At 43.0% G+C, this 26,803-nt stretch overlaps 2 protein-coding genes across 3 annotated transcripts in view; both read right to left on the bottom strand.

Annotated features, from left to right (window-relative positions):
• Positions 1-22,469, bottom strand: part of LOC117514888 (glucoside xylosyltransferase 1-like) — a 44,014-nt gene extending 21,545 nt beyond the window's left edge. Inside the window, exons 1-3 of the mRNA XM_034175463.1 lie at positions 22,183-22,469; positions 14,823-14,915; positions 1,185-1,371 (exon numbers count right to left, since the gene is read on the bottom strand). Coding sequence (XP_034031354.1) covers positions 1,185-1,371; positions 14,823-14,915; positions 22,183-22,388 — 486 coding nt within the window. The 5' untranslated portion in view covers positions 22,389-22,469. The remainder of the gene's footprint in view (positions 1-1,184; positions 1,372-14,822; positions 14,916-22,182) is intronic.
• Positions 10,069-26,803, bottom strand: part of LOC117515516 (YY1-associated factor 2-like) — a 33,058-nt gene continuing 16,323 nt past the window's right edge. Inside the window, exons 3-5 of one of the 2 annotated variants that reach the window (XR_004562177.1) lie at positions 25,349-25,501; positions 24,699-25,253; positions 10,069-10,080 (exon numbers count right to left, since the gene is read on the bottom strand). Coding sequence is in view for 1 of the 2 variants with exons in the window: in XM_034176097.1 (XP_034031988.1) it covers positions 25,013-25,253; positions 25,349-25,501 (394 nt within the window). In the remaining variant the exon portion in view is untranslated. Of the gene's footprint in view, positions 10,081-23,837; positions 25,254-25,348; positions 25,502-26,803 lie in introns of those variants that run through there. The other variant, XM_034176097.1, reaches the window with a different exon arrangement.

The following is a 26,803-nucleotide window of genomic DNA, read 5'->3' as shown; positions in this document are numbered from 1 at the left end:
TCACCGACAGGCGTGGAAAAACTCACATGCGCACGAGGGTTCAAGCATGTCTGATGTAAAAACATATGAACGAAATCCATATAGTTTTTGAAAAAATAAAAAGGACCCATACTTTATTGACAGACCTCGTAAGTCCTGCTCACAGACTGATTGCCAAAGACAGGACGTGTCCACATCAAATATAACTCCAGACATCTCCACATTTAGACGCAGACAGTTCGTTCGCGGGCGAGTGCACACGCGAACACAGCTCGGGGTCAAAGGAAGAAAGATAAACTATAACAGAACTCAGAGCGCAGACCTGCAGCTCAGCAAAAGAACAAATATGAACTAGAAGAGAAATCAGAGTGCACTGTCTGGACAGGAAGCAACTCGAAACAGCCCGTGTGAAAGGGGCTTTAGAATCTCGTACTCTTCACACTGCAGGAATCCAGACAGAAGGTCCAAGAGGCCTCATAAGGGCTAGTAAAGATTACCTTCTCTACTGCATTAAACTTAAGACTTTTGGTCTGTTCTTTGAGGGCTCTAAATAGATCCAACCTAAAAGGTTAGACTCTCATTATCCGCTCACTGTATCAATTTAAAATGTTACTTTTTAAAACTTTCAACACGTCTACTTCTAAAAGTTCCATTTCAAATGTGCTCAAGCTGCATACAATTTCAACAAATGTTAAAGACTGCATTATGTAAAAAAATAGGACAAGGGATTTCCTTGAAAAGTGCACTGAACAAAATGCTAAATGCAACACTTTAAATTTTAAAATATTTTCTGAACAGAGCGATAAAACATTCCCATTTTTTCTTTTGAGAATACAATAAGTTGATTTCCATTGTCTTTAAAGCACAAATGTGTTTAGATGTGCGATGGTTTGCCATTCCCATTTTGAGACATTGCTCCCTCCAGACAGGTGTGGCATGCTGTGACGCTTTTGAAAGAACTTGAGCAACACTCCTTCAATTCTTGTACTGAGGACAAAAAAGTCCACCCCAAAATATGCTGAAATGTAAGACGTTACAATGCCACAGATGACACAATTCATAATTCTCAAATAATTCTGCACACACCAGGCTCCAGTGTCATGTTTACATATAGTCATGATGACTGGACTAGTACTTCCATTTACCGAAATACATCACAGGCAACACTTCAAGTGTTGTTATGATGGCAATGAGAGGATACTTACAGCATTTCTGAAGCCATCATGCAAATCATCCTCAGCAAATATGTGGAAGTGTAGATGGTTTTTGGTTAACAGAACAGCAGACTTCAGCATGATCAGAGTCTCCTCGAGCCTGGGCCCACAGGCTACAACAGCCAGATGAATTCTGTCATCATCACTATGTTTCCTGGCTTCAGATCTTGACTTCTCTCTAAAAACAAAGATAAAGCAACTCAAACAAAGCCATCTTGGAATACTGGGCAAACATGAGTGAAGAGACCAGGGTAATAAAGACATCAGCAGGCTCAGTCCTGTAAGGTCAAAATTGCTATGAGAATAAATAAAATAATGAACCATTTGAGATTCACACAAGGACATTTTATACTTTACTCTAGGCCTCAATCAGTCGGTGAAGACTACAGATGAAGCGCTGTCGTGTTACGTCCCATTAACGCCTGTGAGACAGCGTCAGCTGTGGCTGGTAAGGCCGACGCGGGAGTGACAGTCTCTGCCACATCAGCTGCAAGTACAGCTGGTCACGAGGTTGCATCCATGGGGGTGCAGCTTTCTCCTGGCTCTCTTTTCTTCCACTTAAGGCCTTACCTGCTGTTCAGGTAGTATGTATCTTAAGAAACTATTTCCTTACTTCTTACTTATGTACCGTAGTATGATCCCTTTTTGTTTGACATCCATTATTAAAGTCATTGAGGCAACATTTAACTTTTACAAGATGGATTGACTCCATAGATTAAGTGACATAGGTCTACATGAAACATTAGTAAAACTTGATCTTATGCCTGGTTCACACAGCAAGATAATTATGCCGATTTCAGACCCGATCTTCCCCTTCCGACAATCTTAAGGACGCTCAACTATCATGATGGCTCCAAAGATAATCTTGTCAGATATTCCTGCTGGGTGTGGTGTGTTAAGAGCGCTCTATTCTGCTCAGAAGGACATCGGGACCGCTCAGACCTCAAATGGTGAATATTCAACATGTTGGATTGTCTTGGCCTGACATCCCAGCATGTGGGGTGTGCCCTGGGCACAAACAAGAATGCAGCCTGTTGAATGTGACACGTAGCCAAACAGAAAGCAAGGTGACGGAAACACGGAGGGGAACCCAAAATCAAAACAGCTGTCATGACGCACCAGAAAGTCTGGTGTTCGCGCTTGTCTCCACTCTTTTAACCAATGCCTTTTCTTTTTCTTTCTGTATCTTTTTTTTTCCTCAGTTAGAAATAGTCCACAAACTATCACCATTGCTTCTTCCTCGTATGCCATGTTTGTTTACTCCAGTCACGTTTAATCTCGAGAGGTTTTGCAAGATTTCTGACTTGGGAATGTTCATCTGACTTAGGAACGCTCGTGAGTGATATCTGTTCGTGTGTGTTGTGTTGTCTTTACCATGTGGCTGCACACCACACACTGTACTTGAAGTACTTGACTTTCATTTTGCAGATTTTGCACACTGCATAAGTCATGTCAAGCTCCTTCTTACGCAGCAAATAATAAAATCCAAAATGCGCCCAAACATTTGCCTTCAGCAAAGACGGTGCTGGCTGAATTAGCTCTTCGTCCGCCATGCTAAGCTGCAGCTCACGAATGTTTGAAGCACGCCAGACCCTCCCCTCGCAGGGACGCTGTAGCACGGAAGCCGTTGCCTGATAAACAGTACATGCAGCGAGTAAGCAAGAAAATGTTTAAAAAAATGCTTTTTAAAAAAAACGATTCTTGGACATTTTGGATCGATTCAGAATCGTAATAAATAAGAATCGTGATTCGGACGTGAATAGATTTTTTCCGGCACCCCTAATCTCCACGTCACTACATATCAAATCAAATCAATTTTATTTATATAGCGCCAAATCACAACAAACAGTTGCCCCAAGGCGCTTTATATTGTAAGGCAAAAGCCATACAATAATTACAGAAAAACCCCAACAGTCAAAGCGACCCCCTGTGAGCAAGCACTTGGCAACAGTGGGAAGGAAAAACTCCCTTTTAACAGGAAGAAACCTCCAGCAGAACCAGGCTCAGGGAGGGGCAGTCTTCTGCTGGGACTGGTTGGGGCTGAGGGGAGAAAATCAGGAAAAAGACATGCTGTGGAAGACAGCAGAGATCAATCACTAATGATTAAATGCAGAGTGGTGCATACAGAGCAAAAAGAGAAAGAAACACTCACTGCATCATGGGAACCCCCAGCAGTCTAAGTCTATAGCAGCCCTAACTATAAGCTTTAGCAAAAAGGAAAGTTTTAAGCCTAATCTTAAAAGTACAGAGGGTGTTTGTCTCCCTGATCCGAATTGGGAGCTGGTTCCACAGGAGAGGAGCCTGAAAGCTGAAGGCTCTGCCTCCCATTCTACTCTTAAAAACCCTAGGAACTACAAGTAAGCCTGCAATCTGAGAGCGAAGCGCTCTATTGGGGTGATATGGTACTATGAGGTCCCTAAGATAAGATGGGACCTGATTATTCAAAACCTTATAAGTAAGAAGAAGAATTTTAAATTCTATTCTAGAATTAACAGGAAGCCATTGAAGAGAGGCCAATATAGGCGAAATATGCTCTCTCCTTCTAGTCCCCATCACTACTCTATCTGCAGCATTTTGAATTAACTAAAGGCTTTTCAGGAAACTTTTAGGACAACCTGATAATAATGAATTACAATAGTCCAGCCTAGAGGAAATAAATGCATGAATTAGTTTTTCAGTATCACTCTGAGACAAGACCTTTCTAATTTTAGAGATATTGCGCAAATGCAAAAAAGCAGTCCTACATATTTACTTAATATGCGCATTGAAGGACATATCCTGATCAAAAATGACTCCAAGATTTCTCACAGTATTACTAGAGGTCAGGGTAATGCCATCCAGAGTAAGGATCTGGTTAGACACCATGTTTCTAAGATTTGTGGGGCCAAGTACAATAACTTCAGTTTTATCTGAATTTAAAAGCAGGAAATTAGAGGTCATCCATGTCTTTATGTCTGTAAGACATTCCTGCAGTTTAACTAATTGGTGTGTGTCCTCTGGCTTCATGGATAGATAAAGCTGGGTATCGTCTGTGTAACAATGAAAATTTAAGCAATGCTTTCTAATAATACTGCCTAAGGGAAACATGTATAAAGTGAATAAAATTGGTCCTAGCACAGAACCTTGTGGAACTCCATAATTAACCTTAGTCTGTGAAGAAGACTCCCCATTTACATGAACAAATTGTAATCCATTAGATAAATATGATTCAAACCACCGCAGGCAGTGCCTTTAATACCTATGGCATGCTCTAATCTCTGGACAGGACAAGCACAGAGATGAGTCCACATATCCACAACGCATCCTTCCATAGGGATTACATGGCAACCTTTCGCCTCCGCTGCATTATATCCAGATCCAAAAGCCGGAAATCCGGCTCAGGCAGGAAAAATACCAGGCCTGGAAAAGGGAGGAGCACAGGGTAACATATAAGAGTGGAGGAAGGTGCACACAGGTGGACTATATTCTTTATAGGAGATGCAAGCTAAAGGAAATCAGAGACTAAGGTGGTGGCAGGAGAGAGTGTTGGTTGGATGGTTGTTTGTAGGATGACTTTAGAGGTAAAGAAGAAGAAGAGAGTGAGAGCTCAACAAAGGATCAGATGGTGGAAGCTGAAGGAGGAAGACTGTTGTGTGAAATTTAGCGAGCAGGTGAGAGAAGCACTGGTTGGAGGGGAAGCAATTTTGGACAACTGGCAAAGTACTGCAGATGTGGTGAGGGAGACAGCTAGGACAGTACTGGGTATGACATCTGGACAGTGGAAGGAAGACAAGGAGACTTGGTGGTGGAATGAAGAGGTCCAGGAAAGCATAAGGAGAAAGAGGTTGGCGAAAAAGTTTTGGGATAGTCGGAGAGATGAAGAAAGTAGACAGGAGTACAGGGAGATGCAGCGTAAGGCTAAAAGAGAAGTGGCAAAAGCGAAGGAAAAGGACTTGTACTGATTGGCCAGACAAAGGGACAGAGCTGGAAAGGATGTGCAGCAAGTCAGGGTGGTAAAAGATGCACATGGTAATGTGCTGACAAGTGAGGAGTGTGTGCAGAGAAGGTGGAGGGAATATTTTGAAGAGCTGCTGAATGAAGAAAATGAGTGAGAGAAAAGGCTGAATGATGTGGTGAGAGTAAATCAGGAAGTGCAAGAGATTAGTAAGGAAGACGTGAGGGCTGCTATGAAGAGGATGAAGTGTGGAAAGGCAGTTGGTCCAGATGACATTCAAGTGGAGGCATGGAAATGTCTAGGAGAGATGGCAGTAGAGTTTCTAACCAGATTGTTTAATAAAATCTTGGAAAGTGAGAGGATGCCTGAGGAGTGGAGACAAAGTGTGCTGGTTGCTATTTTCAAGAACAAGGGTGATGTGCAGAGCTGCATTAACTACAGAGGCATAAAGTTGATCAGCCACAGCATGAAGTTATGGGAAAGAGTAGTAGAAGCTAGGCTTAGAAAACAGGTGAAGATCTGTGAGCAGCAATGTGGTTTCATTCCAAGAAAGAGCACTACAGATGCAATGTATGCTCTGAGAATACTGTTGGAGAAGTACAGAGGAGGCCAGAAAGTTACACTGTGTGTTTGTGGACTTAAAAAAAGCTTATGATAGGGTACCAAGAGAAGAGCTGTGGTATTGTATGAGGAAGTCTGGAGCGGCAAAGAAGTATGTTAGGGTAGTGCAGGATATGTACAAGAATAGTGTGACAGAGGTGAGATGCGCAGTCGGAATGACAGACTCATTCTAGGTGGAGGTGAGATTACACCAAGGATCAGCTCTGAGTCCTTTCTTGTTTGCAGTGGTGATGGACAGGATGACAGATGAGATCAGACTATGATGTTTGCAGATGACATTGTGATCTGTAGTGAGAGTAGAGAGCAAGTTGAGTTTGGTCTGGAGAGGTGAAGATATGCTTTGGAGAGAAGGGGAATGAAAGCCAGTAGAAGCAAGACTGAGTACATGTGTGTGAATGGGAGGGAGCCCAGTGGAATAATGCAGTTACAAGGAGCAGAAGTGGTGAAAGTAGATGAGTTTAAATATTTGGGGTCAACTGTTCAAAGTAATGGAGAGTGTGGTAGAGAGTTGAAGAAGAGAGTGCAGGCAGGGTGGAGTGGATGGAGAAAGGTGGCAGGAGTGATTTGTGACCGAGGAATATCATCAAGAGTGAAGGGGAAAGTTTACAAGACAGTAGTGAGACTAGCTATGTTGTACGGCTTAGAGACGGTGGCACTAACAAAAAGACAGGAGGCAGAGCTGGAGGTGGCAGAGCTGAAGATGTTGAGATTCTCTTTGGGAGTGACAAGAATGGACAAGATTAGGAATGAACATAGAGGGACAGCTCAGGTGGGACGGTTTGGAGACAAAGTCAGAGAGGCGAAATTGAGATGGTTTGGACATGTGCAGAGGAGGGACCCAGGGTATATAGGGAAAAGGATGCTGAGGATGGCGCCACCAGGCAGGAGGAGAAGAGGGAGGCCAAAGGTATTGGTTTATGGATGTGCTGAGGGAGGACATGCAGGTGGTTGGTGTGGCAGAGGAAGATACAGAGGACAGGGTGAGATGTAAACAATTGATCTGCTGTGGCGACCTCTAACGGGAACAGCCGAAAGACAAAGAAGAAGAAGAATGTGTGGTCTCTCGGGTATTGAAAACCTAGTGACAATTTTAAAATCTTGCTGTGTGAACCAGGCATTAGCTGAACATTGCAGGCTTGGCCTTTCACACAGATGACTCAACTCCTGGGTAGCAGGCTGGCTTAGTGTTTAGCACTGTTGCCTTAGGACCAGTGGTGGGCACAGCTAACCGAAAAGTTAGCTTTGATAACTGCAAATCTGCTAGCTGAAAAGAAGCTAACCGCTAACTTTTAGTATTGACTTGGCACACTCCGGCTACTGATAAGCCAGTTTTGAGTTTAAGCACCACAGGGGAGTCTGAGTAAAATCAAAGGCGATCACAAACCCAAAACAAACAACGAGCCAGAGCTTTTCTCTTTATGCACCCTGCCCGCTGCTGCCAAGAAAAAAAAAACAAAAAACTGTCATTTACTTTTAACATACAACAACACAGACAGTGGCACAAGAGATTATACACAAAGCACTTTTCACTTATGGTTTCATTTATAAACAAAACTAATTCTGGACAGTTTATCAACATTAACGGCAACTCTATCATTTTTACAAAGTGAAAATATTGCACATATCTTTTAAAGTAATGCGCTAATTCTGAAGGCTTGAGTGTTAACCGACACACACGCCAAAAGGCATTATGGAAAATGAGTCTCCTCATCACCCACCCCCGTCAATATGCATAGAACACTGCCATCTACTGGATGAGTGTGAATAGCGACTAACGTGTGATTGCTGGTCGCAATTCATTGTGCTGAAGCACACTTCACAAACAGAATTTTCAGTTTTCCAAATGGCCTTTTTTTTTTTACAAATGAAATAATGACATATTTACATGTACACAGTTATTTGGAAAAACCAACACACAAATTACAAATCAGAAATTTGTGTTAAAACACAAATTTAACTCCATAAATAAGTGTCTTTTCACTTTAAAAAAGTAAAGATTTGCATGTACACGCTGTCTTAAAAGCAGAAACACTGTTGATCGCTGCTCCAATGCATTATGGGAGTTCGGGGTTTGTTTTTAATTATTATTATTGTTATTATTGTAGTACAAGTTACTTTAGCAGTATTTTTAGTGTTAAACATTTGTTGTGTTTTTATAGTTCAAGGAGTGTTATTAGTTTGGTTAAGAGTTATGTTGTGACCAGGAGTGAAAAGTACTTTATGTTTGATCTCTTGTGCCAGTGTCTGTGTTGTTGTATGTTAAAAGTAAATGACACTTCTATTTCATTCCTCCTGACCGCCAGAGGGCGGTGCTTTAGCACCTGGATAACTACATGTGCGCAGCACAGAGGTCGAGAATATATACCAACAAAGTCACGCCATTGAATGTGACCTGGGTGACGTCACTGGTTGTCTTTATATACCAGACGCACCCAGCGCTCGCTTCTTTTCTACATTCTCGCATTCTTAGAGGTTGAGAACGCATTTAGCTGCAATTGCCGCTCTCGCTTGTAGCCTCACAACCCACCTTCGGTTGGAGCTACGTGCACTGCACACGTCCTCCAGAGGCTGCGAGACACGGCTTCACCGTTTTTTGTATTCTTTGACGCCTGTCGTGAGTACACCTTCCTAAATGCCGGGTGCGCGCCTTTGCTGCTGCCCTGCTGGGTATTTTCCTCTGTGCACATTAGCTGTGTTGTTTCGATGAAAGCTGGCTATTTGTTTAGTTGTGTCACTAACCCCGTTAACTACGTGGTAGTGTGTGTATCAGAACCAGTATAGTGTACTGTGTTGGGCTTGACGTGAGTGTTTTCCACTCCTTGAAGTACTTCGTCTGCACTGCCGCCATTTGCTAAGTTTAACAGCTCCGCTAGCAGCTAGTGTTGTCGTCGTTGCTCTAAGTGACTTAGCACTTGGGCTGTGAGTTTTTTGGCTGTGTGCATTGTGTTATTACTGTGGCTGTGTGTTTCACGCTCCTGGCCTTGTATTAGCTTTTACACTGAGTGTTTCATGCTCCGTGCCTCGTGCCGAGTCTGTGGCTAGAGTGCTTCACGCTCCGTGCCTCGTGTCGAGTCTTCGGCTGCGAGTGCTTCACGCTCCGTGCCTCGTGTCGAGTCTACGGCTGTGAGTGCTTCACGTTCCGTGCCTCGTGTCAAGTCGATGGCTGTGAGTGCTTCACACTCCGTGCCTCGTGTTACTATTTACACTGCGTGTGATTCACGCTTTGTCTTTCCATTTCTAACCATCAGGGCTTGCGTTAGCCATCTGTACACAGTCCACAATGTAGACAGGGCCTTTGTTGCATGGCTGTAGTACCTGTTTGGCTCCCTTGAGCCCAGATGATGGACATATGTTTTGCCCCTCGTGTCTTGGGATCGGACACCTGAGGGAAGCCCTGACTGGCGATGCCTGCCTTAATTGTGCCAGCATGCCACTGGCAGAGAGATCTGCTAGACTTGCGGCATTGGAAAGTGGAATATCTAGTGCGACTTTGGCCTCCAGCCCCAGGAAGGAACCAAAGCGCCGTAAACGCCCACATGCAGGAGCCCCTTCTGCTAAGAAGGTTACTCATGACCATGCTTTGGCTGAAAAGGTCGAAACGCTGACTTCTGAGTTTGCTCAGATTAAGTCCTTGCTTTTGAATCTACAGCCTAGGGATGCAGTGACAGTTCCTGTTGTCCCTAATGAGGCTGATCAGACCAATGTAGTTACTCAGCAGGAGGAAGATGTCGTGTCTATTGCTGCAACTGATTCCTTGTACATGACAAGTGATATAAACTGTGTGGAGGATGAGGATGAGAGGGGTCTTTCTCCAAGCCATTCATTAGTGGACTCTCATACCTCTGAGGCAGAGTCCATGCCGCAAACCGGACCTGGACTATCCTTTGTCAAGCAAGCTATTCAGTTGGCTTTATCCAGGCTTGGGGTCGACAATCCCCCTACGGAAACCACCGCTTCAAGTGCCTTTTTCAAAGTCACTCAGAAGCCTGAGTTCAACGTTCCTGTTTCACAACCATATATCGAGGAGCTCCACCGATGTTGGGCGGACCCAAATCATTGACCCATCTATCACAGGACTGCAGAGCCTTAGCTCTATGTGTGATTCAGCGCAGTATGGTCTGAACCGTATGCCCGCCGTTGACAGCATTATTGCGAACCTGGTTGTGGCTCCAGCTGACGCTGCTCGGCCGGATGCTCCTCACCAAAAGCTATGACATAGCTGCTCGCATCGGTCGCCTAGGCAACTCACTGTCCCATTTAGCCCTTGCCCTCTCAAAGTCTTTGAGGGAGGCAGAGGTTGATGATGCTACGCAAAGTCTTAGTGATGCCTCACTCCAAACCTTTGTTCATATGTCCAGAGAGCTTGGCAGACTGATGTCAACCCTTACCATCACTAGACGTCAGGTGTGGCTTGCGCAGTCCCCCCTATCCGAATCCTGTAGAGGCACACTCCGTTCACTGCCGGTTCTTCCAGGCCAAGTATTTGGACCTGCGGCCCAACAAACTTTGGAGCGTGCTGTTGAGGCTAGTAAATCTCAGCAACAGTTTGTTGACCTACACCGGCCTTCCAGACCTCAGCCAGTCAGACGTGCTACAGCTTTTCACTCTACATCCAGGCTTCCGCCGACTCCCAGAGCTGCATGTGCTTTTGCAGTTGAGGGTCAGCTCTCCCAGCAGCCTGCCTTTCATGAGCCTGATGACTGTTTTTTCCGACTCGGTGCATTCTGCTGCCCTACAACGGGAGATTTTGGAACTCCTGGAGAAGGGGGCCATAGAGCCAGTTCACAGTTCAGACCAGCTCAGGGGGTTCTATTCAATTTACTTCCTTGTTCCAAAGAAGGATGGCGGCTTTCGTCCTATCCTCGATCTCTGACGTCTGAATCGTTATATCAAAGTGCTGCAGTTTCACATGCTCCGCACAGTAGACGTCCTTCAAACTATCACACCAGGAGACTGGTTCACAAGTGTCGACTTAAAAGACACCTATTTCCATGTGCCAGTGGCGCCTCATCACAGGCAGTTTCTCCGCTTTGCTTTCGAAGGTCAGGCATACCAGTTCAGGGTGCTTCCTTTCGGCCTCTCTCTCGCCCCTCGTACATTTACCAGATGTATGGCTTCAGCACTAGCCCCACTGCAAGCTCTTGGATTAAGAATCCTACCCTACTTAGACGATTGGCTTGTCTGCGCTCCGACTCAGGAGCAGGCGCACAACGACACAGCTCTTCTACTGAACCATGTCTCTCATTTAGGACTCACAGTGAACTTTGCAAAGAGTTCCCTTGTTCCCAGTCAACAAACGACCTTCATCGGCATTGCCATCAACTCCCTGACTATGACTGCATCGCCATCACCGCAGAGAGTGGACGATGTAATTCGTCTCATCTCACACATTCAACGGGCTGTGACGCTGCCTTTTGGTTTGCTGCTCCGGTTGATGGGCAAATTGACTGTAATGTCGCTAGTGGTACCTTTGGGACTTCTGTTTTTACGTCCCCTACAGATTTGGATCAACAACCTAGGCCTCAACTCAAAGTTGCATCAGCGCAGGCTTGTACGACTCTCCAACCAGTGCCTCCTGCACCTCAAACCCTGGGGGAACGTGGACTTCATCTGCAAGGGTGTCCCTCTAGGCTCTGTTCCTTCTCGCCAAGAGGTGGTTGTTACAGATGCATCACTCAAAGGTTGGGGGGCTGTGTGGAATCACAGGATGGTGAGGGGTGTCTGGAGTCGCCCAGGAGAGACTCCAACATATAAACGTGCTGGAGCTTCGCGCTGTGCGACTGGCTCTCAAGCATTTCCTCCCGGCCCTGAGAGGAAGACATGTTCTTGTCCGGTCGGACAACACGTCAACAGTCTATCACATAAACCATCAGGGGGGCACCAGGTCCAATCACTCATTGGCAGAAACTCGGAAGCTTCTCTTATGGGCGTTGCCTCGCCTTCAGAGTGTCAGAGCAGTTCATCTGCCCAGTGTACAGAACAGCGCAGCAGATTTACTCTCCAGACAGAAACCACCACCGGGAGAGTGGAGACTGAACCCGATTGTGGTCCAAATGATCTGGCAGAAATATGGTGCAGCGGAAGTGGACCTTTTCGCTTCAAGCACCTCGACACATTGCCCACGATGGTACTCCCTCTTGGAACCAGACAGCCCGCTGGGGCAGGATGCATTGACTCACCCATGGCCGGATTGCCTCCTTTATGCCTTCCGTCCTATCCCGCTGCTGATGTTGACACTGCACAGGATACATCAGAGCAGCCGCAGGGTGTTGCTGGTTGCTCCATTCTGGCCTGGGAGGATTTGGTTTCCCATGATTTACAAACTCCTCGAGGGAGAACCTTGGGCTCTCCTGGAGAGGAAGGATTTGTTGTCACAGCTACAGGGGAGGATTTGGCACCCTCATCCAGAACGCCTTCAACTGTATGTGTGGCCGTTGAGGGGCCAGACTCCTTGTTAAGTTCTTGTGACCAGGCTGTTGTTCAGGCTATCCTTAATTCACGTGCTGCTTCTACCAGGGCTTTGTATGACAACAGATGGAAGCTGTTTGCGCGGTGGTGTGAGAAACAAAAGTTAGACCCGGAGCATTGCCCTATGCCTATTCTCCTCAAATATTTACAAGAACTGCTGGAGAAAGGACTTTCTGTCGCTACCTTGAAGGTTTATGTTGCTACAATCTCTGCCCGGCACGTCTACGTTGATGGCCGGTCAGTGGGTTCACACCTCTTAGTGTGTCGTTTTTTGAAAGGTGCTCTACGTTTGCGGCCTCCAAGGCTTGCACGCATACCTTCATGGGACCTTCCTCTAGTCCTGGAGGGTTTAAGCTTATCCCCTTTGGAACCAGTTGAAAGTGCTGATCTTAAATGGGTGTCAGTGAAGACTGCCTTTCTACTTGCACTGTCTTCGGCTAAGCGGGTGGGAGAGCTCCATGCCCTATCAGTCGCTGGGGACTGTTTGCGATGGAATTCTGATAGATCTGGGGTTATGCTGTGGCTTAATTCATCCTTTTTACCCAAGAGAATTTCAACTTTTCATGTTAACCAGCCAGTTTCCTTGGTTGTGTATGTCCCGCATTCTGATCCAGGATTATCTGTTTGAGGTTCTCTGTGTCCTGTCCGAATGTTGAAGCAGTACATTAGTGCGACTGCCGGGATCCGGAAAACGGATGCCCTGTTTGTGTGTTACGGTGATCACAAAAGAGGCTGTGCTGTCTCAAAGCAGCGACTCTCGCATTGGGTCGTGGATGCCATTTAACAAGTATACAGGTCCAGAGGTCTTCAGCCTCCTAAGGTTACCTGCCATTCCCACCAGAGGGGTGTCCACCTCCTGGGCTGCACTGAGAGGTGTCCCTTTGAGTGATATTTGTGCTGCTGCTACGTGGGCTTCATCCTGTACCTTCGCCCGCTATTACAGACTGAATGTGGCTACTCCTCCTGTGGTGACTTCGGCGGTGTTGTCTGCCTCCACTCCCCACTGCTGATGCGAGGTGAGTGTGACTCTTCGTGACCTTGTTGGTATTAAGTCACCCAGGTGCTAAAGCACCACCCTCTGGCGGTCAGGAGGAATGAAATAGAACGAGAGTTACGAATGTAACTACGGTTCTCTGAATTCCGGATGACCGCCAGAGTTGCTTGTCACTCAGTGTCTTGCGAGTTCATTCCGAAAAGAAGCGAGCGCTGGGTGCATCTGGGATATAAAGACAACCAGTGACGTCACCCAGGTCACATTCAATGGCGTGACTTTGTTGGTATATATTCTCGACCTCTGTGCTGCGCACATGTAGTTATCCAGGTGCTAAAGCGCCGCCCTCTGGCAGTCATCCAGAATTCATAGAACCGTAGTTACATTCGTAACTCTCGTTTTTTGCAGCAACAGCTGGCAGCCACCCCGCCCCTTCTGCTGGGGGAGGGCCGAGCTTCTCACAGTGGCCTGACTGTTGCAAAACACACAACAGGAATTAATATTTGATTTTAGGGTTTACAGATGTTTTCGACCGTTTAGCTTTACTTACTATGCAAGCAAAAAATGTTAGCAGGCTGAAAGTTAGCAGAACTAAGTTTAGCCCAAGCTAATTGGTCCGCGGAAGGGTTTCAAAGTTAGCTGAAAAGCTAATACGCTAATGAAAAAGTTAGCTTCGCTAATTAGTGGTTAGCGGAACTGTGCCCACCACTGCTTAGCGCAAGGTCATGAGATTGCTTCCCAACTGGTCTTTTCCGTGTGGTGTTTGCATGTTCTCCCTGTGTTTGCATGGGTTCCCTGCAGGTGCCCCAACTTCTTCCCACTTCCAAAAGCATACAGGTTGTCCGTACGGGCAAATGTGTTCATTTGTCTATATGTGACCCTACACTAGACTGGCAGCCTGTCACAGAGTGTACCCTGCCACTTGCCCAATGACCACTGGGACAAGCTCCAGCTCCTCCGTGATCCTCAAGTAGTATAAGTGGGTATCAAAAACGAATGACTCAATTTCTCTTTAGACATGAAAATGGCAATTATTTGCATGTCAAGGTATTTTCTTATTTCCAGATGGACTTTTCACCTCTCGAAAAATACTCAGCAACTGTTACCATGTCGACTGTTTGGAACCACAGGTAATGACAGATATGCAAGGTCATGTGACACTAACAACATAGTTAAACTTGGCATCAGAATTAAGCTGATGCTCACCACACCCCCTCCACCTGAAGGGGCGTCTCGGGTCATTTATCATAGAGAAAACAACAATCCAGATATGGACCTCTGCAAAGTACATCACTCAAGTCTCAAATTATCTTTAGTTCGTTTTTGTTTTCTGACTTAAACTTTGCAAACAGTGCTAGCTTCCACATGCACAGACAAAATGTTTTTACAATGATTAATACAAGATCCCAACCACATTTAAATGTGAACTGTAGCTAAAACCTAACATAACCCTTTTCAGTGATCCAAAACCCAAGATGTAGAATAGTAAACTCAGATGATAATGAATCATGAACCAAAAAGCAGCTGAAGGTGGCATATTCAGGTCCATTTATTGTTCAGTCACTATTTATATCCACTGCAATGTTTTTATAGAGATGCACAAAATTAGTCATACCTAAGAGATGATTCCAAAAAGCAGTTCACTCCACACACATCAGCTGGCAGTCTCCAATATGGATTCCAGTAAGAAACTGACAGTGATTTACACCTAACAGAATGAAAACATCATCTTATGGATGCTAAACATTAATACCTCAAATATCACAATGTACAGTCATGTACCTAAATTTTGTGGAAAGTGACATTTTGGTAATGATGCCTCTGCTCACAAACCATCAAGATGTGTGTTGTATTGTCACCTTTCAGCTTTACTTCAAGGGATTTAACAATATTGCATTACATATTTAGTAATTATGTACAGCCATTTTTATACAAAGTCCACTTTTTCAGAGGCTATAAGTAATTGGACAAAACAGCAAATTATCACATTACAACCAATTTAATTTAGACAATTGAGGGAGAAGACATGAATATTTCCATGTCACCAAATGTGCCCTGGACTTCATTTACATCAATCATTAAGAAATACAAAACTGTAGACACTGCGTGGTACATTTGTTTGGAATCTGAATTTTTCAAAAACTGAGTGTGTAAATAAAAGACGAGTCAGGTAAGTTACCAAGGCTCCCATGACATCTTCAATGGAGACTTGAAATTGCAGTTTGCCGAACTTGATTTGATCAATTTTCATGTATTCATCAGTCTCTCTGCTACTGGGCATACATCTGCTGACTTTGTGAAAGAAAACTGGATGCAAAAGTGATGATTTGTGTAAGCAATCACGATACTTAATTTTAGTTCATTACCGATGAATATTTACATCTCTTTGCTGATGACACAATTGTTTATTGTTGTGCAAGTACTGTTGCCCAGGCCTTTCAACATTTACAGTCTGCATTTGACATTATTTAGTCAGACTTACAGTGCATTCATTAAGTATTCACAGCACTTCCCTTTTTCCACATTTTGTTATGTTACAGCCTTATTCCAAAATGGAGTAAATTTTTTTTCCCCTCAAAATTCTACTTACAACAACCCATGATGACAGCATGAAAAAAGTTTTTTTTTTTTTTTTTTTTTGCACATTTTTTACAAACAAGAGCAATCCAAGATTTCTGATGTCCGCCAATCCGAACCCATGGCCTAATATCTACCTGCGGTGAAAATTTCATCAAAATCCGTGCAGTAATTTTGATGTAATCCTGCTAACAGACAGACAGACAAATAAATAAATGGCAATGATTTTGGCAGATGTTATAAAAAAAGTAAGAAATCACATATGATCTGCTGAGAAACACCAACTTCAGAGGAGTCTCCTGCAGGATATCCGCACAGCAGTTGTGTAAAGCTTTATTATTCCTCGCAACTCCTGAGCTGTCAATCATCCACTGCGACCTGAAACCTGAGAATATCTTTGTTATGTGTTATCTTGTTATAAGTATTCACATCCTTTGCTCAACAATTTGTTGATGCACCTTTGGCAGCAATTACAGCCTTAAGTGTTCGTTAATATGATGCCACAAGATTGGTGCACCTATTTTGGGCAGTTTTGTCAATTCCTCTTTGCAGCACCTCTCAAGCTCCATTAGGTTGGATGGGGAGCGTCGGTGCACAGCTATTTTGAGATCTCTCCATAGATGTTCAATAGGATTCAGGTCTGGGCTCTGGCTGGGCCACTCAAGGACATTCACAGAGTTGTCCTGAAGCCAGTCCTTTGATATCTTGGCTGTGTGTTTAGGGTCATTGTCCTGCTGAAAGATGAACCGTTGCCCCAGTCTGAGGTCAACAGCGCTCTGGGGCAGGTTTTCATCCAGGATGTCTCTGTACATTGCTGCATTCATCTTTCCCTCAATCTTGACAAGTCTCCCAGTTCCTGCCGCTGAAAAACATCCTGACAACATTGCCAGCACCATGCTTCACAGACCACAGACTTTTGTTTCTCATGGTCTGAGCGTTCTTCAGGCACCTTTTGGCAAACTCCCGGTGGGCTGTCATGTGACTTTAACTAAGGCCTAAGGAGTGGCTTCGGTCTCGCCACTCTACTATACAGGCCCGATCGGGGGATTGCTGCAGTCCTTCTGGAAGGTTTTCTTCTCTCCACAGTGAAGCTCTCACAGCTGGAGCTCTGACAGAGTAACCAAAGGCTTCTTGGTCACCTACCTGACTAAGGCCCTTCTCCACCAATTGCTCAGTTTAGACGAGCAGCCAGCACTAAGAAGAGTCCTGGTAGATCCGAACTTCTTCCATTTATGGATGATGGAGGCCATTGTGATCAGTGGGACCTTCAAAGCAACAGAAATGTTTCTGTACCCTTCCCCAGAGCCTCAAGACAACCCTATCTCGGAGGTCTATAGATGATTCCTCTGACATGCACTGTCAGCTGTGGGACCTTATATGCAGACAGGTGTGTGTCTTTCCAAATCATGTCCAATCAACTGAATTTATCCCAGGTGGACTCCAATTAAGCTGTAGAAACATCTCAAGGATGATCAATGGAAACAGGATGCATGGGAGCTCAATTCTGAGCTTCATGGCAAAGGCTGTACATACTTATGTACGACCCCAATTCCAATTAAGTTGGGACGTTGTGTAAAATGTAAATAAAAACAGAATACAATGATTTACAAATCCTCTTCAACCTATATTCAACTGAATACACCATAAAGACAAGATATTTAATGTTCAAAGTGATAAACTTTGTTTTTGTGCAAATATTTGCTCATTTTAAAATGGATGCTGCAACACGTTTCAAAAAAGCTGGGACACTGGTATGTTTACCACTGTGTTACATCACCTTTCCTTCTAACAACCCTCAATAAGCATTTGGGAACTGAGGACACTAATTGTTGAAGCTTTGTGGGTGGAATTCTTGCTTGATGTATGACTTCAGTTGTTCAACAGTCCTTTTCTACTTTGTGTCTGTCCATTTCAAAAGAGCTCGAGCCCAGAGAATGTGGCGGCATTTCTGGATGTTGTTGATGTATAGCTTTCACTTTGCATGGTAGAGTTTTAACTTGCACTTGCAGATGTAGCAACGAACTGTGTTAACTGACAATGGTTTTCTGAAGTGTAACTGAGCCCACGCAGTAAGATCCTTTACACAATGTCAGTTTTTAATGCAGTGCCACCTGAGGGATCGAAGGTCACAGGCATTCAATGTTGGTTCAATGTAAACATTCCACTGTCCCAGCTTTTTTGAAATGTGTTGCAGGCATCCACTTCAAAATGAGCAAATATTTACACAAAAACAATAAAGTTTATCAGTTTGAACATTCAATATCTTGTCTTTGTGGTGTATTCAATTGAATACTCATACAGCTTCATACCACCAGAGGGTGCAAGCACTAATGACATCGCTCACCACTGTCATTTTAAGCCTGGCTGGTCCCTCAAAGAGATCAAAATACACATCTGCAATACTTTTCCTACAATAATGGCCCCATAAATTTCCAAAAGGCAAATGTTGGGCTGGCAAAGACGAGACAAATTTTCCAAGTCAGCGATGCAACAGTGTGCCGTTTATGCAGAAAACGTCTAATGAAAGCACACAGCTTTGTGTCTGCCCCTGAGACCATCCACCAATCGCAGATGGGGACTCACACAGTTTTGACCCGACCATTAAATGAGGCAGGCCCCTATTCAAGGCCAGGCGTTTTAATCGGAGAAATATGGTATGTGGTTTTCAAACAAAAAGCAAGTACCAGCAGTTCTCCTCCACAACGGCATTCCAATTCAGTTTGTGGCCTCCGATCAATATCTAGGAATCTTAATTGATGAAGTCCCATATTGAAAACCTTGTAAAGAAGCTGAAGCTAAAACTGTTTTTCTTTTTGAAGAACAAATCATGTTTTACATTCAATGCCAGGAAACAGCTTGTAGCTGCCACTTTCTTGCCAGTTCTGAATTATGGTGACACTGTTTATATGAATGTCTCTGCCAGGTCTCTACAGATGTTGGACACAGTTTACCACAGAGCTTTAAGATGCATAACTGGCTGTAAACATCTCATTTACCACTGTACTCTGTGTTCTCTGGTCAAATGGTCATCATTATCCACACATAGACTTTTGCATTGGTACAATTTCATTTACAAATCAAAGCGTGAACTGTTGCCCTCATGTATCTCCTCCTACATGTCATGCAGACAGTGTAGTCATAGCTTGCGCTCCCAGGCCTTTAATACTTTCAGTGTTCCTTCAATATGTACAGAGCTCAGCACAAAGGATTTTTCTTACTCTGTCCCTTCAACCTGGAACACTCTACAACAGGATCTGAAGTTGTCCTGTTTGATTCTAGTGGGGGACTTCAAACTTATTTTAAGAGCACTAGAAAATTCCCTGGAAACTTGTTCTCATTTTTAGTATTTTACTTCTGTTTGGCACTTTAATTTTTACAGTTTTTGGTTTTACTGTTAAACTGATACTGCATACTACATGTTTGTAACTGTTTGTTGTTTGTTATTGTATATCTGACTGGAACAGATCTCTCTTGAGAATGAGATTTTCATGTCTAATGGGTAAATAAAATAAAATTGATTACTTATGACCTCTGAAATGGAGGGACTATGTACAAATGCCTCTACTTCCTAAATGATTAATATTTTTGTTGGAGCGCTTGAATTAAAACTGAAAAACTAAGCTATAATCACAGCTCGACTTGGAAATATTACTAAAGCTGTGTCCGTGTCCAGTTACTTATGGACCTGACTGTATGCTTTGGAATCCAATCTGAACTGTTCCCTGATGTCATCTACAAGTTAGCCCTGCTGCTGGTGAAGTGATTGTGTTCTTTTATAAACATAAGCTTAATTTATGTTACGTTTCATACATTATCAGGTTAACTAGCTCATGCTAGGCTGGATTATCTTGGTAGGCTAAAGTATAACTAACAGCTGTAGACTGGTACTGGCATTAACTTCACAACAGCTGTCAGAGTTAAGAGTGAAGTTAGCTAAAGTTAAAGGTTGCTAATGCTCTTACATATACATAACGAAAGTACTGAAATTCGCTTAGGGTACCAAAATAACACTGCATGGAAAAATAAGCATTAAAATGTTCTGCTAGGCAGTATTAAGTTAATTTTATGTTGGGTACAAGTCCGAGCACCTATAACTTATCAATTTACTCTGGATACCTAGCACAATTTCATAAATCAAGACAACTAGAAAGTCTAATTTAGGGAAAATCACCCAAAATTGCATGTCACAATTGGCCACATCACATTTAATGCACGCAACTGTCACTAAAATGTGTCTGTTGTTGATTCAAAGACACTGTCGTTTTTTTTCTATGGGTTCCACCGAATAACATACACATAAAATGATAAGTCTGGCAATAATTTCTTCATTAGTATTTACATGTATACAAGTCAATCATATATGTCACAGTTCAATGGTTGAGAAAACATATCATTTTGAAACAACTGTTTCAAGCTCCAAATGTATGTTTCCTAATTCCGTCTATTTTTCGCTAGATATTTATTGTTTACAGATATAACAGAATTTTTACCTCTGTTTCAATACATTTCTCAGTGGTTGCATTATGACAGCCATGGATGCAAATTCCGTAACAGTTTTGTCACGTCCGTACACCAGCATTTCCTGATGATCTTCTTGATGCTTTGTTCTAAAACTGGTTGTTGAGTTGTCAGTATCAACAATGGTGCTGAACACAACAGTATTTATGAATTTCAGTTCAAGCATGCTTGGTGGTGGTTCTCGATCTTCCACTAAACTCACTAATTATTGTACGTCACATCCGTAGACCAAACAGTACCTTAGTGCTCACAGTCTCCTATTATCATTGTGTAGCGGGATGAAAGTCCCGGGTCCCAATTGAAAAGACGTTCCCGCTAGCTTGGCTAAAGGGGAGTTCCCCTTTGGCTGACCTGTTAGAGGAACGGTCTTTTGGTGCGAGCCGCGTGGGTTCAATCCCCCACCATCGTCCCGGCCATGAAGGTCCTGCTGCTTCAATCTGGCGTCACGAACAGGATGTGGGTCACAGAGTATGCTAACATGCACCTGTGACTTCGGGATGAAGTCAAAAATGGTGGGGAGATGTGTAGCGGGAAGAAAGTCCCGGGTCCCAATTGAAAAGACGTTCCCGCTAGCTTGGCTAAAGGGGAGTTCCCCTTTGGCTGACCTGATAGAGGAACGGTCTTTTGGTGCGAGCCGTGTGGGTTCGATCCCCCACCGTTGTCCCGGCCAAGAAGGTCCTGCTGCTTCAATCTATTATTAATATTTGTAAACAACTTTTACATCTGCTATATCACTATTATACAAATAATGAATGTTTGAGTTCAATGGTACGAATATTTCATGAGGTGAAAGCTGGAATATTATGTTACAGCTTTCACCTCAGGAAATATTCGTACCATTGAAAGAATGTAAAAACATTATTTGTTTTATATAATGGCTAAACTCGATCCTTGCCATTTGATATTTTATTAATTTATAAACACAAAAGGGACTTACATTTTTGTGCATTTCAGCTTTTCATCTGAACAGCTCTTCATGCATTCAGACGGGTTACAGCAGACTGGATTTTGTGTGTGTTTGTGTTACAAGAACTAGCACCGTCAGTTAGCTCAGTCAAATCATCGTCTGGCTTGTGTCATTGTCCCACGTGCATGCGGTGCACGCTCGCGCGCTCACACACTTGTGCGCATGTGTACTTCCTCAGTGCAGCAAAAAAAAAAAAAAAATCCCGTCAGAAATCCAAGACCAACGGATTTGTTTTGTGTGCACGTGCATGTGTGCGCGCAAAGTGCAATGTACCATACGTATGGAACCAAATTTGCACTCTAAATGCAATGCAACGCAAATGAGACAACTAATCCTTGTCATGTGACATACAAAGCACCAATCAAATGACAAGGATCCACTCAGCCGTTATATAAATCACTCCATCTCATGCTTTATCTATCCTGTTTTGTTTTTTAACTGTTCTGCATATCTCTATATTTTCCAATGAAAAGCCAGTGTTGTGGATCAAATGATTTACTGTTTTTTTTTAAACTGTAAGTTTTAATGTATCAATTCAGTGTCAAGGTGACAAGAAGGTTTTCTGTATGCTATGTACACCTTACTTCAACATTGATGCATACTTCTTTATCATGACTCCACATCAACCAGTCTCGTTATGTTGTGTGCAATGTCACGTCCGTAGACCAGTATATTTTACAAATACGTTCAATATTTTACCACGTTTTTATGAAAAAAAAAAAAAAATTAAATTCCACTATGTTGTCCCTGTCCCTGCTTCTGCCAGTTAACAAATTGTCTTGGCTACAACAACAACAACAAAAAAAAATATTTCCATAAGGCTAACAATTTTGATGGGTAGGTGGCCACCATTTTGGCACCGTAAGCAAATTTCAGCCCTAAAAAGGGATGGTAGATATAGCTAGTTAGCTACCTGTCATTTTCCCGAAGGCCTGCCGGTCCCGGACTTTTCCTGAGAAGCTGCACGGTGTCACGAGAGCTCCTGTCGGTTAGCCGCGCTGCTTTCCGGCTCCGCTCGTCTGCATCCTCCAAGGTGGAGGCTACGTGACTGAACACATACAGCAGCGAAAAGAATGCGAACAGCACGCACAGGACACATGCCTGAAGATAGCATCGCATTTTGTGCTTCAATGCATTAATCAAAACATTTTTATTTCTTTCAGTGTACCTTGTAGCACTGGCTTAGCTAGCATCCTCACCAGCAAGATTAAAAGGTTGTTTTTAACTTCCTGCCCCGCCCACTGCTGCTTCACGTGTCTTACCGGATCAGTTAAACCAATGATTAAACCAGACAAACCAGTTCAATTGAACTGGTTTCTACTACAAATTAACTCAAACAGCAAGCATGCTTATTTATAATTAAATACTGACAGCGATCCCATTGACTAAAGTATCTCCAACACATTTTATTTCACATTATTTTACAATATAAGCCATTTTAGTTTCATCATTAACTTAAATGGAATGATTAGAAGCATACCTTGAATAACGAAGTAAAAAAAAAAAAAAAAAACCACTTTCTCTAACTGGTGTACAGTCGCAGTTTTCATCATAATCGGTGAAGTCCACAGGACATTACCACGTACATTCACCCCCGCCCAAATTGGCCACAATAAATCAAAATGCACCCAAAGCAGAACTTGTCCATGGTCTTAGTGAGGCAACCTTGTACACCATGTTACACATTGAGACAAAGGCTGTCTCAATTCAGGGGCTGCATCCTTCGAAGGCTGCGAGGACACCAAGGTTGTCTCATTTCAAAGTCTCTTTGAAATGCTCCCAATGAAGGCAGGTTTTTTTTCTTGCTCAAAGATGAAGGAAACAGGTGTTTTCTTTGCAGGCCACACAATCCCAAGAGTGAGTGCATGATTCCACCCCACACACACCTTTTTGTACAATTAGAAATACTGTATTTAATGTTTACAAGTATGAATACACCCACTACGCTAGTGGACAACTTGTCAGCAGCTGCTGAATCTAACCATTAAAGTAACTTGTAATCTATATTGGTTATTTTTAAGATTGAGCACTCAGCAAAGTAGCTAATAGTTACTTTGTTGAGTACTCATTCTTAAGAGTAAGCAAGTTAGATTACTAGTTACAAGTTGTCAGCAGCTGCTAATAAAGTAACGGCATAAAGCAACTTTGCTAACTGTGGCAACAGCGATTGAGACACAGCTAATTAAGATATCCCCAACAAGATTTGAGAGGTCAGCATGATGGCTTAGTGTTCAACACTGCTGCTTCACAGCAAGGTCATGGAATTGCTCCCTTGCCACCGGTCCTTTCTGTGTGAAGTCTACATGTTCTCACAGTGGGTCCTCCAGCTTCCTCCCACTTTGAAAGACACGGGTTAGGTGAACTGGTGACTAAATTGACTGTAGGTGCGAGTGTGAATGCGTCTGTCTATATGTGGCCCTGCAATAGACTGGCATCCTGTCCAGGGTGTACACTGCTTCTTGTTCAATGACCACTGGGATAGGCTCCAGCTCCCCCGTTACCCTTAATTGGAAAAAGAGGGCACAGAAAAAAAAAAAAAAAATGGTTCGAGACTGCCACCTAGTGGCCACAATTTGAGCCAAAAAGCACAAAGTCAAATTTGTCAAGAATCTTTGTATGATGACCTTGTGCACCAGGTTTCACCTCAACACACAAAGCGTTTCTCAAGATATTGCCTACACATCGCCCACAGTAACAGAGACAGACACATAAAGCAACTGTCACATTGTGACGGACTGATTTTGTATGATTAACAGAAATGAAATACTTATATCTGCTCATGAGTTTTTGTCCTGTACAAATCCTTTTCTCATTCGTTAAAAACAACCCATGTCAGCTGATGTCCTGAGAGTCCATTGGTAAGTTCTGTGCGCGCTCAAAATTTTGAGTGGACATCAGACAGAGAGCTTCCCAGTGGGTGCATGTTTGTTTACCGGTTTTGTCTTGTATTTGTTTGTTAGTTTGCCAGCAGATATACGATAGATGTTAGTTTTATCCATGCATTAGCTTTTCATCTTCTGTTCGTGTCTGGAAGTGCTGCACACCTACATTCGATGATTATCCAGTCATTCCATCAGAGCCCCAAATGCACTGGAGACTGACGGATTAGGCCGTTTTTGCCACCAGGCAAATTATTTAAATCCGTACTAATTATTTTACTCAGTCACAATGTGACTACACCTTAAGGAGTCAAGCAATTCCTAAAAACCTGCTCTGCGTTTTGTGATGCAGATTTAAAAGCTAATGGGTTAAGGCCAGTAAGCAACAGTGTTCATATTTACCGATAATGCTTATAAAAAGTTTTCACAACACAAAATGTCATTAAGTGCAAATATCATTCAAAGGTAAACTACTCTGGAGCTACTGGTTAGAATACTTTTTGTACTCCACATCAGGAGCTCTCACAGGGTGTGATGCCAGATTTAACACTTAAATGTTATAACACAAAACCACCACAACCTGTGGGTCATTTCCACTGACATTTGGGGATACAGTTAATCCTACTGTCAGGTTTCAGTTCATCACGATGCCTCCTGCTGTAGATTCTTTGACTAGAACATCCATAAACATGTCCTAACTCCTGAATTGTCAGAACTGGAAAGCAGTAGAGGGAGAAAAAAAAAAACGCAGCCCAAATGAAAGTGAAGTCTATCAAACTGCTACTTGTACGATTTAAAAGGTGACATAGTAAAGTTGATCTATGGTTAAGAGTGCAGAAGACCGGGCTGCTCCAAGTGCAAAAGTTAGCGAGTGTCTCCATTGACGGCCGAGGCTTCCCCACGGGGCGACGAGCATCTGGAGACTCCTCGTTCGGTGTTGTCAGAGCTCGAGCCACTTTGACTGTGTTGGTCCACTGAAACCGTTGTTGTTGAAGTGGACGTAGGTCTGACTTTCTCTTTAAAGTCTGTGATTATTACAGTTAAGTCTCCAACTGTGACCTCTAGATGCTGAGCACTGCTCCTGTCGATGTTTTTCAACCTGGGCCTTGTGAAGAACAAACAAAAAGGATACAAAACGTACAATCAGAGTGCCAAGACCAGGAGCATGGCTGTTAAAAAATTTTTTTTAACATTTCATACCTTGTCTTTTTATGGCTTTTCTTTTTAAGTGTTGGTTCTTTGTCATTTTTATCTTTTTCTGATTTTTCTTTCTTTTCCTTTTTAGGTTGTGTGGGTGGTGCAAACTGTTGATTTACTTGCTGTGCAACCAGCTGAGAAACAGGCCGTGGTTTTCTGGAAGAGAAACAAGAAGCAAAAACAAGTCAATGGAAAATTTATAACTTGCCCATACATCGCCATAAATATGATCATGATCAGATTTGTGAAAACTGTTGTAAAAGCTTCAGAAATTTTAATTTAGTCTCAGTACGATTCATGAGTGAAATGATGGCAAAACTAAAAGAAGACTACACTGCTGTAAACCATCCAATCTACAGCAAACATTTCTTTTTCTCTAATCTGATTAACAAACAAAATCTCTGAGAAGACAATCTCAGAGATTTTGTTTCACTGAGATTAAGAGCATTATTAATTTTGTCCTTTAATTAATGTAGCAAAATTAATTTGTGCCATTTCAGAGGAAAAAACACTACATTTTGAAAATGATCTGAATCCAGATGGGTAATTAACAAATAAATATCACCTGCTATGGAACTGTCCAATATGGCATACTGGCCATTTCTGTGAATAAATCAAAAACTAAATTGGGCTGCGATACTGACTGTCAACAAATGCAATTTGGCCCATTAGAAAGCTAAAGTAGGACTCCACTTACAGTTAGTCACACTCTCATGAGCACCACTAGCTTAGCTTATGACAAGCTAAAAGTGGACGCTCTCGTTATGGCCAAACAACTCTCCAGTTTCGGAGTATTCTGTGTTAGTACGTGCCCGCGGATGACGTGCTTGATGAATTCCTGCGCAAAAAGTAGTTCCCAGATAATTGATGAGTATATCTCATCTACATTAATTCAAAAATTTACCAGTAATAAAATTATAAAAATAACTGAAGTTTTAAGAGTGGCCGTAATAAATATTTAAGAAACTTAAAGTTTATGAGCAACTTTTACCTGTGTGAGGCACTTTGGGACAACTCTGTTGTGATTTGGCGCTATATAAATGAAAATAAATTGAATTGAACTTCACCTCTTATTGCTCAAGCACACTGTAAACATTGACATGATGGAGTTTGATGCAGAAGAGTTCAGAAAGATACGACTGGAATGTTTTGATTACCATTTACAGTTGGCGATGAAAGACTTGGGTGTTAACTTTGTGTTAAAGTCAGAACAAGAAGCTGCACTGAAAGAGATCTATCTGGGAAGAGACACATTCCAATGAGAACGGCACACTGAGCAGTTTTGCAAAAGTAGTCCGGCAAGCTCAATCTGTGGGCGCGAGCTATCCCACAGTTCAATAATAGCAGAGATGTCGGTCCAGTGACAGCGGCACTCTGAGCAGGGTGACAGTCTCACAGAATTCACGAAAAAAGTGGTTTTATAAAAGGTTAACCAGCATTTCTGAGTAAAAGTTTATC

The sequence above is a fragment of the Thalassophryne amazonica genome, chromosome 8 (genome assembly GCF_902500255.1).
Source record: "Thalassophryne amazonica chromosome 8, fThaAma1.1, whole genome shotgun sequence".
In the NCBI taxonomy this organism is placed as follows: domain Eukaryota; kingdom Metazoa; phylum Chordata; class Actinopteri; order Batrachoidiformes; family Batrachoididae; genus Thalassophryne; species Thalassophryne amazonica.
The sequence above is the reverse complement of the archived record's forward strand: the minus strand, read 5'-3'. Positions and strand labels throughout refer to the sequence as shown.